The sequence below is a fragment of the Etheostoma cragini genome, chromosome 7 (assembly GCF_013103735.1).
Source record: "Etheostoma cragini isolate CJK2018 chromosome 7, CSU_Ecrag_1.0, whole genome shotgun sequence".
In the NCBI taxonomy this organism is placed as follows: domain Eukaryota; kingdom Metazoa; phylum Chordata; class Actinopteri; order Perciformes; family Percidae; genus Etheostoma; species Etheostoma cragini.
In genome coordinates this window covers 11,941,227-11,959,211 of record NC_048413.1, presented here as the reverse complement: position 1 = coordinate 11,959,211, position 17,985 = coordinate 11,941,227, and the positions used below count along the sequence as shown (strand labels likewise).

The window sequence follows — 17,985 nt, the reverse complement described above, 5'->3', positions numbered from 1 at the left end:
TAATCACTTGCCTTCATCCTTTCGGTTTCGTTGGAAAGACGTGATGCCAAGGAGGTGTGGTGTGAAGAGCCGATGGATTTTGGGCCCACATGTTGACAGTGGGTTGCTTAGATAAGGATGGAGCTCCAAAGCTATAGTGTGAGCAACAACAAAAAACATTTTAATAATGAAACGGTGCTTAATGGTTATATTTAAAAAAAAAAATGTGCATGATGCCATAATCCAAACTGATTTCAAACAAACCAGTTACAAAGAAAAACTCCATGCAGAGCATTCACAATGCTGAGCATACATGGGAACTGCATGGGAGGATTTGAGTGGGTACAATTCTTGTACTCACACAGAATTAAATTTGACATTTAAATCACAACAGGCCATTTTAGAATAGGACTTGTTCAGGAAAAACAGTTCATTTTGCAATAAACTGTTATTTTGTTTATTGGATGCCTACAAAGTATTTAAACACATTTAAAGCATGCTAAATAAAAAAGCATGTCACTACTAGAACATGAGAAAGCATGTAATAATCCCGGACAAGGAGTTTATATACAATTACTTAGACATGAAAACAATATTCCTCAAAAATAAGATGTTCTATTTTTTTTTAACAAACAAGTATTGACAATATTACCCAATATCTAAAGTTCAGTCCAGACATACTATAAAAGTGGAATCAACATGAGTGTTTTGGATATTTCTCTCCCACAGTACCCATTTAAGTTTGTTTTTTTGAAATTTTCACAACATCACAGTAATCAGCAGAAAAACCGACTAATGTCAAAGGGAAAACAAATCAACATAGTGATCCTAATTTAGTAGAAATAAAAAACAAAATAACGGATTACCTCTCATTTTTAACCCCCTTTACTATAATACATCTCCATCGTTGTCATCTCCACTTGTTAGAACTCACATTATATGTTGCACCGAGATCACCTGTGTGTCCTTTCCCAAACTTGGCCGGTATGGTGCTGCTGGGCCATGGTTTTCACACTCTTTCAATTCAGCACACACAACTGGCACACACAGCTAATGCAGACCTGAACCAACGGCCACATGGACCAACAGGATGGCATAACAATAGAGACTAGCAAGTGTATTTCACATGGGTGGTCATGGCTAGGTCCAAATTACAGAAGTTACTTTACATTAACATTTCCAAGATGCTCAATATGCATAATTCTGAGGGTTGTCGAGATGTGAGACACTGTGCATTTTCATCAGAAGCTGAAAAGACAGAGCTGCAAACTCATAGCTCTGATATTAGCCTTTAAGTCATGCTGTACATCAACATTTTGCCTTTAGAGATTGTGCTGAAGGTTGATTTACAAAAATCTATGAATTAAGCAACCACTTCAGTAGAGTAGGTGTGTTTCCCTTTAATTATTCTGAGAACTACTTAAACAATTGTTGCCTGGGTGATCTGCCAGGTGTAGCCCAGTGTTAAAATGATAAGCAAACTGTTTGTCTAACATCTGAGCTAGTGTTTTCCAGAAGGCATGTGGAAGAGTCAAACTAAGTGGAAGAAGGTTCTATGGCCTACTGAGACCAACATTAAACATTTGCATTGTCATACACACTATATTTTTTGGTGAAAGCAAAAACAGAGATGAAACACACCATCTCCACCATTAACCGATGGAGGCAACTTCACACTGTGGGGATTCTTCTCGGTTGCAGGCTCTGGGAAAAATGATTGTAGCAAAATACACTAAAATCCAAAAGAAACTGCAGCAGACTTGGGAGAAGGTTTACTTTCCAGCAACGCAAATGCCAAATTGTAAAACCAAAGCTACGCAGGAGTGGCTTAAAGACAATAATATTATGTCTTGGAGTGGCCGATTCAAAGTCCTGAACTCAATCCATCTGAAGACTAGAAAGTAAACTACAGTTCAAAGACAGTCCCTGCGCTACCTGAAAAACCAGACCTAGCCACAAAAACCTACTACTGCTGTTACTTATTCACTTGAAGACTGTAATCAGTGATTTTGAGTTTTAAATTTGTACTTAGGTTTTACTTTGACATATATTATCATTCTCTGTTGGTAAGTATAGAAACTGTGATTCCATTTGGTAAAACAGTAAACCTAAAAAAGATAAGGCGGGGGGGGGGCGGGGGCGGGTATGTCTGAGTAATTTTTGTATCTGCCACAGATGGGCAAGTTCTGGTTGAGAACAATAGTTGAGCATGTCCATAGCTGTTTCCTGCTCGACTGGTGACTGCCAGAGTCCTCCAGGTGTTTTCAGTCCACATTTTCCCCATTCTCAGAACGTGTTCTTGATCTTGCTGGCTACCTCTGCTAAGATCTCTCCTGTCTTCTTCTGCCAGTTCAGGACGTGTTTGGACTCGGCACACCATAGCTCTCCGTGGCGGGGCTCCGCATTCTCACAGCGCTTTCGCACTTCTTCTTGCTGTTCCTGGTGGATGCAAACAAGCGAGGTTAGATAAAGCACCAATTACAGATGTAATTTTGATATAATGAAAATATCAGCCGTCCAGTGCAGCCCTAGCTCTTATTACCGGATACATTAATGGAGATTGCATCTGACTGCAGAATGCAATTTTCATTCTCTGTCAAAATTGAACCACGTGAGCTTGATAGTACTTCCATGTAAAAGGGACCATTGAGGCACCCAAAGTGGCACAAGTGTTGTACCCAGATAAGGAAAGTCAATATAAAGAGCCATACCTCTGTGCCATGCTGCAACTCAAACTTGTAGAAGAGAGCCCATGCATCTCCCAGGTCTGGCTCAATCTTTACTGTCCTCAGAAACCACTCTCTGGCTTTGGTGATCTTTCGCTCACTCCAGAACAACCTAAAAGGTGTGCACAAGAATGCATTTGAAATAAAATCCATGCCTAAAGGTTTGCTGAAAACAGTACAAAACCAGAACGGCAGAGAAAGACAGAATATTATTTAATAAAGAGATTATAAGCAGAGCTTATTACTGAGAAAAAGAACAATGACGAGATGCTGACATACTTGGCCACAGCAAGCAAGACATGGGGATCATGTTCACACTTCTTCAAAGCATCCACACTCTTAGTCTTCCTCTGGGGCCTTGCCTCCAAAAACACTGCCTCAGCCCACAGGATACCTTGTGGGAAGGAAATGGGAATGGGGTGAAACAGAGAATTTGGCATTACTAACAGTACGTGAAGCTATTGTGATCTGCAACCGAGACAATAGGAAAACGGTTGACAATACAAATATTCTCATTTAATTCATACTGCTGTTCTAGACTATACTTGAACAGGAATGAGGTACTGTTGTCTTGTGCAACTCATCTTACTATCACTGAAAGATCACACGCAATTTTGATTGCGGATGAAAGGTGAATAAATGGCCGTCAGATTTATGTAGAACAGATCAGGTGGTTGTAGCAGATATAATAAAAGAAAGTATATTGAGGTAATTTAGAGGTAAACATTAGCTTGACTTTAACTAGTACAAAAAAAGCTTCTGATTGATACTGCCGTTAAAGAAATACGCAAATTCAGAGAAAAACAAGGTTAATATTGAAATGATGACCTAGAACTTTTTCAGACTTCTTAGAAATTCATTGCTCTATTAAGCCTTTTCAAAACCTGTTGTCATAAAAGGTAAAAAAAAAATGGGTTAGAAAATGTATTCTCTCAATAGCAGGAACTTATTCTCACCTGAATTGGGGCATTCCTGCAGGGCTTTGGCCATCAGTGTGTTGGCGATGTTCTTTAGTCCAGCCCGGAACTCCAGTCGGACCGATTCCAACCTGGTTAATATGATGACATGAAAATAATTAGAGAAGCACAGAAATACACGTGTCTGCTTGGTCTCATTTTGACATTGTTCCAAGATTGTGTTTCTGTGCTGTTTTTAAGTTAATTTTTTTTTCAATGAATGGGGTCAAATCAAAAACATATATCAAGACAGGGAAATAAGGGAAGGCTCTTGAACGCCAAAGTAACCATTTGTAATTGCTCAGCACAAAAAACTAAATTTGAACACAGGGTACACATTCTCGGTCATGACTTTCTCAGGCAGCATTCTGCTTTTGCATTCAGGTGTGTTTTCTCACCATAGGTCGGCACCCTGGGGATTCTTGAGTCGGGCCTTCTCCAGGATTGCTCTGGCTCTGGTCAGCTGTCCCACTCTCTCTTCAAGACGAGACAGCAGCAACCACAGGCCACTCGAGTGGGGACACTTTTTCAACTACGGGAACAGACCAGTTATTTACCGCATTTATTTTACCAATCATTGGGGAAACACTCATTTCCTATTCGAAGAACATCTCATCAAAAATGCACTTTTGACTTGTCCAACGCCACTGCATTGCTTCCCATGCCTTTATGGTTATAAAACGGCCAAACAAACCCTTTCCACTCCTCACCCCTTGGTTGTACGCCTCTCTGGCCTTATCCATGTTTTCACACTGCTCTTCTATCTGGCCTCTCATCATCCAAAGTTTGGGGAAGTCCTCGTAGTGTTTCAGGGCCTCGGTGCACAACTCCTGGGCAGCATCTATGTTCCCCAACACCCACTCCAACTTGACTGACTTCATAAATACCTATAGAGATAACAAACGCACATTCATTTCATCCAGGATATGTGTATAGACAGTACAGATACATAACATCAGCCTTTCAAATTCCCCTGGGAATTTTTCATAGTGACATGGCACAACACAAATATTTTGAAATACTTATACTGTAGCCCCCCCAGCAAATACCCTACCAGCTTTCAGATGTATCAAATACCAACTTCCGAGGGCATAGCTTTAATACTTCAACACTAAGCAGTTGTGTTATCTGACAGGTCAATCAATACCTGTCAGCAAATACAATAGAGATAACTTAAGGGAGTGTAGCCAGGTCACCCGATAGAGAGAGTGATAGTTTAAGAGCACCGCTGACAGCATCGGTTAACCTGAGAGGAGCTGACTGTTTTTTAGGTGTAGAAACCTGGCAAGCCTGAACCTGAGAAAGACAGCATTTTTGTAGAAGATATTTCAAGTATAATAAATTATTAAACACATTGAAGCTTCTTTTTTTCAAGTCTTCAAAGTGGAAAAGAGAACACAAGCCTGTTAATAAGGGTTGCAGCTCTATTCATATCAACGTTGCATAATGAAAACTAAACTGTCCGTACTGGTACAGAGGGTCACAGAAGGGCCGGTACAGTCTCACTCTTCCCCTGTACAAATTAACTGCCAAGAAAGTTAGGGAAATGTGTGTTTATTTTATCAACCCTCTAAGGAGAGTACTTTTTTTTGGTGGACATATCTTTTCAGGCTGTACAACATTCCAACAAACACAAAACAATACGACTGACATTTTAAAACCTAATTACTTAACTTTTATCCAGCAGATCCAGAAGATTTGTGTGGATTTCTACTCTTTTTTTGTAATAGGTCCTTATGAAAGTTTGAAATAGGGAAATCTCTGTCTTTTCCACTTTCTCGCTCACACACATACAAACTCACCCTGGCGGTTGGGGCACTGCTGCGGGCCTTAGCCAGCAGTCGACGGGCTCTTTCATACTCGTTATTCTCAGACTCCAACTTGACAGCAGCCAGCCAGATCTCCTCACTGTTCGGGTTAGCCTATTGAGGAAAACAGAATTAAGACACAGGCTTGCATGGATACTATGTGAACAAGTCAAAGTTTGCATAATCACATCATCATCATCATGATCATCATCATCATCATCACCTGGAAGGCCAGAGCAAGAATACTTCTGGCTGCAGGCACATCCTCAGCCAGCCACTTGGACTTGGCCCCCATCAGCCACAGGACCTCTGCTTTGGGACAGTGAGCCACGGCCCGTTGGAGCAGGGCCTCCAAAGACTCCCTGAGAGATGTAATGAGACAGGTTAGAGTATTGGAGGGGGAGGAGCACAGTGGCAGACTCTCTATACAGCGATAGAGTAAAACATTTACAAACAAAGACATGAAGTGAAGCTTTTGACTAATACGGTTTGCTGTTTTGGAACTAAATCTATTCACCTGGTGCCGTTATTCTTCTCAAAGTAAGCAGCTCTAAGCCAGACACTTTTTTTACTGGGGAAGACCTGCAGAGCATGGGCATAGATGGCCCTGGCACACTCCAGAGCCCCATGGGCCACACACTGAAACAACAGAAAAGCATCTCAGTTAAGTTAAACGCTGACAGCAAATAAGTATGTCAATGACCCCTCTTGGTGACTTTATTTCAGTACTTACACTATCTGCATCCTCCATCCAGGTGTGTTTGCGGTCCTCCTCCTCAATACCAATCCCTATGACAGCCCTTATCACGGCCTGGCATGTAGCTACACTGCCTGCCTTGTCACACTCCTCTGCATCCTGCAGGACATAAGAACATTTCGAAGGAAAAAGCTTGTGGGTGGTTTACGGAAGGGGAATGCAAGCTTCCTAAACTACTGACCCCAAAAGTATAGTAGTTAGCAAATTTAGGGAAATGATGGCAATATCCATGTAGATGGCTTACATTTTTAGATATTATGAGGAACAGATTCATGTGGGCAGAAAAAAAAAAAAACTAGTTCAGGGTCCCATACATAAAAGCATTCTTTTAAGAATCCTGTAATTTTTATAATGCATCTTTTGTTTGTGTTGCGATGTGTGTACTGGCAAATGGCCTTGATAAGCCTTCCACAATAACCACATACTTTGCCAGAGGTAGCAAAAGCTAGGTGGGAAGGACAAGAAAAAAGAAAAGAAAAAAAAGAAAGGAAAAAAATCAATGGTAAATGGGATTGAAGACCTATGCAAAACTGGGAACTGCACAACACAATGTCAGTCACTGTGCTTGCTTGTATTCGGTTGCACCCAGATAAAAAAGATTGGAGTAGCTTTGCCAAAGTATGTTGGCATGCTATCAAAGCTGACAAATGGGTGACGCAGTCTCTACGCCCTCATACCAAGGTTTAAAGGCACACTTATTAATTTTGACCTTGTTATTCAATTCATATTATAATATCCATTCATAACAAGAGATATCTCCAGACACTTTACAGGTCAGAACACACTGTAATTTACAAACATCCAACTATCCAGTAACTCCCATATGAGCAAACATTTAGTGCGATAGTTTTTTTAGGGATAAACCCAGACTCTTGGTAGGCGGTGTCGGTAAGGGTATTTATAGTCATAAATAACTTTGTAATGATTGGACAGACAGTGCACTTTGTTTAAAATGCTTACAACTGATTTGTCAAAAACATTTATTTTTAATTCAGTGTGATGTAGCTCAGTCCAGCTCACAGCAATTTGAGAAAAGCATGACTAACACAAAACTGCTAATAAATCCACAAGCTGCAATTCTATCTCAAACCTTAATTTGCGTCATTCCACGTACAGTAATTCTGCATTTAAAGCGCCCCCAGTGGTCAATTTGAATGAGACTTGCACTGTATATATTTTTCTTGGTCTTCCAGATCTTGCTTTAACTTCCACTATTCCTGATGTCTGACATTTCTTAATTACATTCCGAACAGAGGATATTGGCATCTGGAAACGCAGTTCTATCTTCTTTTAGCCTTCTCCTGCTTTGTGAGCGTCAACTATTTTCAGTTTCAGTTTTCTAGACAACTGCTTAGAAGAGCCCATGGTGCTGATTGTAGGGGCAAGGTCAGATGAGTCTGGGCATGTAAAACCTTAAGATTGACATCACCTTGTCTTTCCAGACGTTGATTGAGAACAATCCATGACGCTGTCAGGTCTCAGCTTTCCAAAGCGGGCAGTACAAGGTATTAACTCTGCACGGTGCCCAAACTTTTGCAGACGCCATTTTTTGGGTTTATGTGGTTTTGAAAGTGTAAATTATGGAAATAAAACTTTTTGGACATATTATAAGACTGTCTTATCTGTCATTTGATCCCCACTGTGTATCTGGGCACTTATCTGAACATACCCTGTGATGGATAGGAGATCTTCAAAATGGCAGATGATTTTTCTAGGCGGACCTTAATGGTCCTTGAGGCTTTTTTTGTAGAGCACATTAAGTGCACCTGTGTCAGAAATTTCAAGTCGATCGGACTTACAGTTTGGGGGGAGTGCCCTTTCAAAGTTTGCATTTTGAAGCCTTCAGTACAACGCCACCATATGACCGAGGGTTCAAATTTCTCTAGAAGCACCAGTTATTTCTCCAAGTTTGCTGTTAGCTCATTCCAGCTCATGGGAATTTGAGCCGGCGCGGCAGACAATAAATAATAGTAAATAAAACAGCCAATCATAGAAGGGTTCTACCGATTTGCAACCTATGACTAGAAATTGTTGTAGTATTCAGATATATTCAGAGGTGTGCTCAGTGTTTATCGATCTAGATGTAAACATCTCAATGTTGTTTAATCTGTAGATTATAATTGAAGCTATAGGATTAACCCCTGTATCTATAAACATGTCAGTTACAGAATAAAAAAAAACAATGTTAACTTAGAATAACTTCTAGTGTAGCTTATTAAAAGACCTTGACACTGACAATTTGGATCAAAGGCAGTACCTTTAAAAATGCTCTAGTTAATCTTTACTTCTAATATTATCTCTCTATTTCTCTTTACACACACACACACACACAATAATTTAATCTATACAGTATGATTACCAATGAAATATAAAGCCTTTGCAGTTTAAAGTAATGCTTCTGTCCTCTTTAACCTTAAAGATTTCCTAACCTGAAAGTGTACCAATTTCTTATGACCTTCAGAAATTATTTATTTATTTAGTGGAGGAAGTTTCCCTCTGACACCCACATCCGTAGGAAACCCACCTCACTCTTTATGATGTCAAAATACACAGAAAGCTGCAGGAACACACCTGTATCCACTGCTCTCTGTTGATCTCCACGCCGTTGGCGCGCAGAGAAGTGATGGCTCTGTCGATGATCTTGTCCACCATCTGAGTGTTGCTGTTGGCCTCCTCCAACTTAGCAGCAGTGATCCAGATGTGGCGATCAGTAGGGATGTTCTCTCGAGCTTTGTTCAGTACACGACGTGCGTTCTCGTATGTCTCTAACCTGGCTAGTGCCAACCACAGCTAGAGAGGACAGACATAAATAGTTAGATATAGAGGTAGGTGCAATGATTTACAGTATATGTTGTATTGCAATTTGTGGCATCCTGTTGAGCTTAGTTTAAACCAGCTGCGGTTGTCCCGGCGCAAGATGTGCAAGCCATAAAAATATAACCACGGCTGTTGTTTTCAGGGTGAAGGCTCCGCAAGCTGTTGTGGTGCAATGGTGACAGAGCTTTCACCATTGCAGCCCCCTTCCTTTGGAACTCCCTCCCCATACACATTTGTGACTGTACTGACCTGGACACATTCAAAACACACCTCTTCAGATTAGATTTCCACTTACAAAAGTATTACATTTCTCACCGAATAGTTACTGGTTTTATTGTTTTTAATTGCTTTTAATGTAATGCTTTATGTGTTTGTTTTATTGCTTATCTGTTTTTAATATGCTGGTTGTACTGTAAAGTGTCATTTCGATTTGGAGATAAACAAGTAGATAAATGTTATGTTATGAAGTAAGTCTTTGTTTATCATGGATAAACTTACTTCTGTTGCCAGGCAACCTGACTTGTTTAACTTTCACTTTTTTCTTCTCTAGTACTTCTTCCTTATTCACTAATGATTTTGTTTGTACACTTTTGGTGTTTTGGAGAATACTGCAACAAACAATGCCTCTGGCATAAACGGCTCGGTGCATGCTCGTAGCTGCCCGTGCACAGTGTTGCACTCGAGTATACCAAACGCTTTAGTTTAATGTGCATGGTTCATGCTGGGGAGGGAGGGAAATTAAACGACAGCGTACCTCCACACTTGTAGGGCAACACTCCACAGCTCTGCTAAGCATGATCCTGGCATCCTCTGGCTCCTCCAGCTCAACAGCTGTCTTCCACAGTCGTACTGACTTGGACACATTCTCGAGGGCTACATGGGTAACAATTACACAACTGTTAAGTCAATTCATTGACACTTTAATTCAAAATGATTTACAGTATGCAAGCACGTCCGTGTGTTTCTCAAGGCATTAAACTGTCAAAGATTTTTTAAATCTTGGAGCTTGGCGTTAAAGTTCTTATTTGCTTTTAATACTAAAAACATATACAGACATTAACTACATTTACACTGGCAAGACATCATATACAGAGGCAAAAGGGAAATGGAGACACTTGAGATTTCAGTGAACACACAGGCAGTAAAAACAAACACCAAACTGCCTTTCCTGCACTAGTAGTAATAGTCAATAACGTCTTAGTGGGAAGGCAGAGTGTTGTGTTTGTAATGGAGAAAAGCAGAGGCAGAGGCAACTGAACATGTAGAGACTGATAGAGCTCTTTCACAAAGGAAGCTCCACATCCATCTCTGTCAGTGGGGTATGCTGCTGGGAAATATCGGGGGGTGCATGTGTATGTGTGTGTGTGTGTGTGTGTGTGTGTGTGTGTGTGTGTATGTACATGCATGCGTGTAAGTGCATTGACACCATGGTTTAAAAAGGGTGCCTGGCCTTGATGAGAAGCCAGAACCACAGCTGTCAAATGTATTCTTTATGAAATCTTGTATGCAATATCATGTGTGTGGGGACTGTCTGTGTGGGTGTTTGAAATGGGACAATGGTAAGATGGAGGCTGCCTTTGAATTTTTATTTTTTCAACAAGAAATTAGTGCCTTCCTTTTGCCAGGGAAATTGTTACATATTCATGCATGTATGCATTGCTGATAAAGCACACAAAAAGCTTCTCATAGCAACATATCTTTACTTCCTTACAATCTGACAATTGATATGACTATCAATTAGGGGTGCAACGGACTACAAAACTCATGGTTCATCGGATCACGGATAGGATTAGCACAAAAAAGGTTAAAGAACTGTCATCAAACACAGTGAGCGGAGGTCGCTTTGTGGGGAAAACAAAGGACGTTCACCTCATTAATGCTTCTTGGGAATGTTTTAATCTAAACCACAATCTTTTTCCTAAACTTAACTGTCATCGTCGCATTAACGCTCAATTTGTGTCGCTCATGTTCACGTGAACAGACAGAAAAATTGCCTCGATAATACAATACGGGAGCCTTACCCTTCCTGAGGACTCGTTTCTTGGCCCTGATGTCTGTCTCCAACTCTGCAGCTCTGATGTAGATGCGGACGGACCCCGGCAGGTGGCGGACAGCTTGGGCTACCACAGCTTTGGCTGTGTCTCCGGGCTGGAGCCTGGCTGCCTCCAGCCACACATCCTCACTCTGGTGGGCAAAGGAAAATGCTTACATCCACAGGTAGGCACGGACCATTTTCCCCACTGCAGCTCAGCTGAATAGTACTATTCAGCTGCAATTCAACTAAAAAGCTGGCAAAGCAGATTGAAAGGTTGCCATCTACCATTGATTTGACAGGTTTAATTTGCTTCTTCTTCCAAACATCAACCGATAATCTATGGTCTGGATGAGCTAATGACCATCATCCTTTACCTTAGGACACATCTCTGTGCCTTTCATGATCAGGTTCCTGGCCACCTGCAGTTTTCCGGTCACTTCCTCCAGCCTGGCAGAGGCAATCCAGGCAGGCGGGTGATGGGGATTGGTCTCCCTCACTGATTTAAGAAGTAGACGAGCCTTCTTGATGTCACTAGATATGCAAAACCATATACAAACCATCACATACATCTTATTAACAAAAATTCACCCTAGGAAATAATTCTATTGCCAGTGTTTTTACCTGATGTCTCCTCCATGTGTGGGGATCATGGAGTTGAGATCTGTCAGGTAACCTTTAGGATCCACCACTGTCTGTCCGCTCACAGAGTCAGACACCTGAAGATTGATTTAAACCAGACACGGTTAAGAGGAAACAATAAATCCTATTTATCAACAACGCCGATATTATAATAGAACAAAGTAGGATGACCCTTAGTTACCTGGCTGAGTCTCATATCCATAAGTGTGTTCCTGGCCTGACCGATTTTCCTCATATCCAGCTCTCCTGTCCCTGGTGTCATGCTTCCTGGGTAAGGTGTGTTCAGACCTCCCAGCTAGTGGAGAGAAGAGACAGTGATAATGGAGGAGCACTATACACATTATTTTGGCATGGTGAAAAAGGTAATGAAACATAGGCCAAGATCATATGACACTTTTCTCAGCAGTGTAAATGATACCTGTGAAAATTGTTAGTGTAAACAAGACTCTCCTGTGTTGCAGGGCTGAACTACACCGAGTGGTGAAATCATTGTATTAATGTAAAATTGAAAAAGGCAATATGTCCATGGCAGAAACTGACATCTTATCAAACAGGCCAACAGTTTACTACGTTTGTGCCAACCCTACTATACAGGGACTACTATCCACTTAGGTTACATGACTGCATGAAAAAAGAGCATTTGCAAACTGCATGAATTGCACAGTTAACATTATTTGCTAGTTTCCAGTGAGATATCATGACTCCTGCTGGTGCAGGTTAAAACTACATCATGTGTTTTCATGAGGATGTCTACAGTATGTGGATGTGTGTGTAAGTATGTATGTATACTGACCCCTTGCAGAGGGTCAACAGTAGTGTGGTTCTCTCCAGTCTGCAGGTGTTTGGAGAAGAAGCTGTCGGGGACAGGGGTGAGTTTCTCATAGCGGGGATTTCTCTGGCGCTTATTCCTGGCATCTCCCACCTCAGGGATGCTCAGCCACTCCTCCTCTGACACCTCTGACAATTTCCTCTGAAAAAGGAAAAGCAGAGAGAATAAAGACCGATGGAAGAGAGATGTTAAGCAACTAGGAATGTCAGCAATGTTTTTTTTTTCCCTTTCTCTCTGATCATAGGATGCACACTCATTTTAAAGCTACAGTTGATAAATTCCATAAGAAATAACTTTTTGTCATATTTGCTCAAACTGTCACATATAATATACAGTATTAAAAAAAAACGTTACTCTGCCTCCCCCTGGTGCTCCTCTAAATGACGAGGCTGTCAGTGTTGAGCTTTCCACTCCCATTTTGATTCAGCAAAGATTAGGGTAATGTACCATTTTTATTGGTAGCGGTACCTATAAAAAAGGTCGCTTAAATTCGATTCTGGAACCTTTTTTTTTTTTAGTAATAGTGCTCTGCAATAACAAAAAATGATTTCTGTTGTAAAAATAATTCCTAACCTATTCATCCTATTTCCTTAAAACGTTGGTATTTATTTAAAACATTTTACACTCAGAACAAAAAATAAAAAATAAATAACCCCCCCCCAAAACCTCTCTATATTGAATCAAATAATTATTAAATTCTTACACTGCACTGTAAATTTTATTCTTGTATTATTCTATTTTAGTCTGTTTTATTTTCATGACCATTTTTAATTGTTCTTGCATTTTATGTAAACTTTATTGTAAATCTTTGAATTGTTGTGTTGCTGAAATGTGCTGTAGAAATAAAGTTGCCTCGCCTTACAACCTCAGCCTGTCAGTCAGTCTCCAGGGCATAAACCACTCTTGCGTTACTTGTTTCAGAGGAAGCGTAACGTCAACAGCATCACAACCGCTTTTGGCTCGGCATTAATATCGTATCGCAGCGGTGTCTGCGTTAAGTTGTAAAAAGTGTAACCACACTTACAACTGCTTTACCGCAATTGCCGTGACTTAAACAAAACTGCAGAGACTAGGTAGTTTGCTCGGTAGTTTGTACCAAAGTTATTGCAGCATACTGCTATTGTCTTGTGACAATCTCTAAAATCCAGTTGTAGAGATTTTCATAGTTTGGAAGATATGGTTTTCCACCCAGTGACAAAATATATGCCCGTACAATGGTAAGAGACGATGTAAGATGAGGACAGTATAGGAAAAATCAATGTGATCACAGGGGGGAAAAAAGACAACAGTTTGGCAAATCGTGTGCAATTTTGTACCTTTAGATCTGAAAACTGCTGCTGGATTTTGGGTCGTTCCATACGGTATTTCTCGATTTCTTCCTTCTCTCTCAGCTCCCTGAAATTAAACAGGACAGAATTAAAAATTACACCCACATGCAGTTTCATGTGCACTGGATGTCGAAAATACACTTTAAAACTTGGGAAGAATATGGTGTTCCCTAAAACTCAGGTAGGAAATAGACTATTTTTAGTGACCTTCTTTCTTTGCGTCTTTCGTCCATCCTCTTGTCCAGTGCTGCATATATGGCATCTGCTTCTTCATCATCCTTCTCATAGGGACCACTGGAGAACAAGCTACCTGCATATCCATTAAACTAAATGACACATTGCACCAGAATAGGGAAAAATGACAAAAGAAATAATTATATAGAGTCATTGTCTCGTCAACTTTAACCTTGAGTGGATGAATTAAATCCTTGCAAACAGCCCTATGAAAATTGAATAACAGCTAGAGACAGTCCAATCATGAGCACCTCATCGTAGTTTGTGTCGTTCAGATCTTCATCATCGTCGTCCTGGTTCTTTTTCATTTGGTCCCCAACGGTCCTCTTCCCTGGAGGTGCATGTCGGTCATCCACTGGATCGTTGGCATCACGAGCAGGACCAATATCAGATCGGGTGGTGAAACCAGTTGCACTAAAGAAAACCAATTCATTTAAAAATTGTACACAAATAAACATAGGTAGACTTGTGATTAGTTTTTTTAGTTTAGTTTAATTTTAAATCTAAATACATAACCAGCTTAGGATGGTTGCTTGACAAGTTAACATATATTACAGCCATGTTTTGATAATGTCACTGATTTACTAATTAACGTTAGATCATAACTAATAACATAGAAAAGAATGCCTTTATTGTCATTATACACATGTGCAATAACTGTGCAACAGGATTGAGACATAACGTTAATATAACTGGAAATACCAAAGCATATGTTGCCAGCTTAGATGTTAAATTTCAGCAGGCTATGCGGGGTCAGAAATAAACTGATAAAAAGTAAGTACTTGGAGTGACTGCCACTTTTTTACTTTAGTTTATATATAGACATATATAATATATATATAATATAACATATCTAACGTCTATGCATTATTGTGGGTTGTTGCGATGTCTTTTTCAGACAACTTTCTTAACTTGAATGAAGGTAAAATGGAGTGTATTATTTTCAGTACTCCAGGCATGCAAAATGGTCCAGGTTTGAGTTTGGGAGCTCTGGCATCAAACGCTACATCAGCTGTCAAAAACTTGGGGGTTACTTTTAATTACAGTATGAAATTTGATAGGCAGATCAGTAATGTTGTTAAAAAGAGCTTTTTCCATTTTTGTCTGCTGGCTAAAGTTAGGCCTTTCCTGAGCAGGCACGACCTAGAAAAGGCCATTAATGAATTTATTAATTCAAGGTTGGACTACTGTATCTAGACGTGCACAAATCACTCCAGCTCTCTACACCCTGCATTGGCTCCCCTCGCGTTTTGAATAGATTTTATTGTTCGATTTTAAGGCTTTAAATGGTCTCGCCCCACAGTATTTGTCTGAAAATTTTACTTTGCGGAAGCACGATTGGTCATTGCGGTCTTCAAATCAGTTGCTTTTTGAAGTCCCAAGGTTCAGGTATGAACGGTGCAGGCTTTTGTAGTTGCTGCCCCGAAACTCGGGAACAAGTTACCCCCTGATATGCACACTGTTACAGATGTAGCTCTTCATAGGTCCAAACTCAAAACATTTCAGTTTAGTCTGGCTTTTAATACGTAGCAGTGGCGTAACAATTTCATTCTTTTGTTTTTTGTAAGCTTTTCTGATTTTACTATTTTCTATGTTCACTCTAACTATTGTGTGATGTGTTGTTACTCATTCTGATGTTAATCAGTTTGGATACCTGCTGGTTGCTATAAAGTGCTATATAAATACATTTTGATTTATTGATTGATTTTTCACTTTAGCTCACTTGTCAACTTTGACGTATCACAACGCAAAATAGTTTTCTGATGATGAGCCCTCATTATCACCTAGCTTAGCCTTAACAGCTAAGTTAGTTAGCAAGCGAGCTAGGCATGTTAGCTTCTATGGTTAGCTTACCCTCTACCCAGACCGGGGACGTAGCCTAGCGGAGCGGGCATCCCCAGAAACGGCTTCTTCTTTTTCCCCATGAGCGGAGAGGCGAGGGGCATTACCGGGGGCCCACCACCAGCCCCCGCCGCCCCGGTGCCTCCCGCAGATGATTTGGAGACAATTTTAGGTCCTTGTTTTCCTGCAGCGTGTGCCATCGTTATATTCCAACGACGAGGAGGCTAACTGCCGGATAAACAACAGTCACACTTCCGTTAGTAGCAAACCCTGTCCTTCTCGAAATTTCCGTTGGTGATGGTAACAGCGCCTCCGTAGGACAGGCAGATTTATCTTGAATTTCATTTCTGTTGTGATTTTCATGTAACATTAGTTCTAAATTGTAGATGTGAAGAATTTAACGAGCCTATTTTTTCACGTCTCACTGTGTAAATGTGTTCTTTAAATTATTTCTATAGAATATTCATCTTGTTTCATACTAATATCAGTTTTTCACAGAAGCCAAAGGAGGGCGCTACTTCCTGAAACTTATTAGACCTGTGTAACTTTTGCAATCATTGTAGGCTTTGTAGATTACTATTTCTAATTAAACTTAGTTTAAAAGTTTATTGTCTGAACTAACTTGATTACGTTTTTGTACGTTATCAATAAGGTAAACTTTAAAGGTATATGCAAAATTCGTGGTAGCCTAATTTAATTAAATTCAGTAATCAACATGATATGATCTTAGAGCATCTTTTATGAGACTATTTAATTTCCTCATTTGACAGAGTGTAATAAATGAATCTAGGACCCCAATCATGGCATTTTTGACACAGTTGCCATTTGTTTAAATAAACCTGAATGTTGCATGTTGCGTAATTGAAATTAACCTTCCCATTCTTCATAATGGCAGGGCTTAACTCGACACTTGCATTTAAAAATGATCAGTGTCGGCCTATTCCACAGTAAAACCATTTTTAAGGAACCCTAACCAGCGCATTCTCTGGTGCTCAGTAAGAGTAGTTTATGAAATATTGAAGTAGGATTCAGGCCATTGTCTTATAGAGAACATTTAGATTATAGAATTGATTCAGCATACATTTGAAGTGATTTTAGAATGATTCTGACAGACACTGTGTTACAGTAATAACATTGCATTATGAGTGAAAAATATCAATGTTGGAGAATGTATTCAAACATGGAGACTGCAATAAAAGTAATTACATTCTAAGATGACATTTCTGGGTTTCATCCTTTGAGATGAAGTGAGGCCATACATCAATTAGTTTAAATCACGTTTAACTTCACCCATCCGCTGTCTGATCTTAGACGCAGGCCTTTAAATTTTTCTCCATTTACATTGCCTTGAGGGCAGACATTATTTCACTCCTGGGAGAAGAACGTTATGATGAAAATGGACTGTCAGACACATTAGAAGACATATAGCTCACACAGCTGAGGACCAAAAACCAAAGGGAGGGCGGAGGACCAAAACCACAGATTGCATATATGTGTGCTGGGGGTGGGAATCACCAGAGGCCCCATGATAAGATATCATCCTGATACTTTATGTCATGAAACAGTGTTATTGCAATTTTAACACATTGCAATATTCTGTGATATATTGCAATGTGTTACAATTTTTCCAACTTCAAATTTTTCCCAATTTCAAATTATATCCCCAAATGGAAACTTTGTCAACATCTGTTTTATCTAAAATATTAATTTCTCTGTTGGTTCATCTCACTTCAATTTTATTGCTGCAAGCAGACAAACTGACCAACACATATACAGTATAAGAAAAGATCGATATTTGGCATCTGTGAATCGATACAGTGTTGCCACGGAAAATATATATGAGAAAAAAATAATGAGAAAATCCTTCATAGCCTTGTCCAAGCACACATGTTGTCACCTGTTTAATTTGCAAAATAATGGGTTTTATTTATCTCTGCTTTGACTTACATATGAGTGGTGACCTCAAGTCACACCCAAACTACTCAAATAAGTGTTCTGACACATTGTCTTTCGGTAGCAAAACTGTGTTTCCATA

The 17,985-nt window shown here is 40.0% G+C and overlaps 1 protein-coding gene and 1 long non-coding RNA gene across 2 annotated transcripts in view; both read right to left on the bottom strand.

Moving 5' to 3' along the window:
* Positions 1-17,985, bottom strand: part of LOC117947508 — a 1,113,976-nt gene that overhangs the window by 299,900 nt on the left and 796,091 nt on the right. The window lies entirely within an intron of this gene.
* Positions 423-16,229, bottom strand: prpf6 (PRP6 pre-mRNA processing factor 6 homolog (S. cerevisiae)). Its single transcript, XM_034876356.1, has 21 exons — positions 15,963-16,229; positions 14,360-14,522; positions 14,082-14,200; positions 13,863-13,941; positions 12,511-12,687; positions 11,899-12,012; positions 11,700-11,794; positions 11,453-11,609; positions 11,065-11,227; positions 9,798-9,916; positions 8,798-9,016; positions 6,203-6,325; positions 5,987-6,108; positions 5,693-5,831; positions 5,464-5,583; positions 4,372-4,548; positions 4,060-4,193; positions 3,662-3,753; positions 2,985-3,099; positions 2,691-2,817; positions 423-2,418 (listed from the first exon to the last, which is right to left on the bottom strand). Exons 1-21 carry the CDS (start codon positions 16,148-16,150, stop codon positions 2,266-2,268), a joined length of 2,895 nt encoding a protein of 964 aa, XP_034732247.1. The 5' UTR covers positions 16,151-16,229; the 3' UTR covers positions 423-2,265.

What these genes read in the sequence shown, in the direction of transcription:
- prpf6 (XM_034876356.1), bottom strand. Translation starts at nt 16,150, where the DNA reads ATGGCACACGCTGCAGGAAAACAAGGACCTAAAATTGTCTCCAAATCA. An exon ending in GGATGGAGGATGCAGATAGT is followed by an intron (nt 6,109 to 6,202) that starts GTAAGTACTGAA and finishes CTGTTGTTTCAG; the next exon opens with TGTGTGGCCCATGGGGCTCT. An exon ending in CCCCAGGGTGCCGACCTATG is followed by an intron (nt 3,754 to 4,059) that starts GTGAGAAAACAC and finishes CATATTAACCAG; the next exon opens with GTTGGAATCGGTCCGACTGG.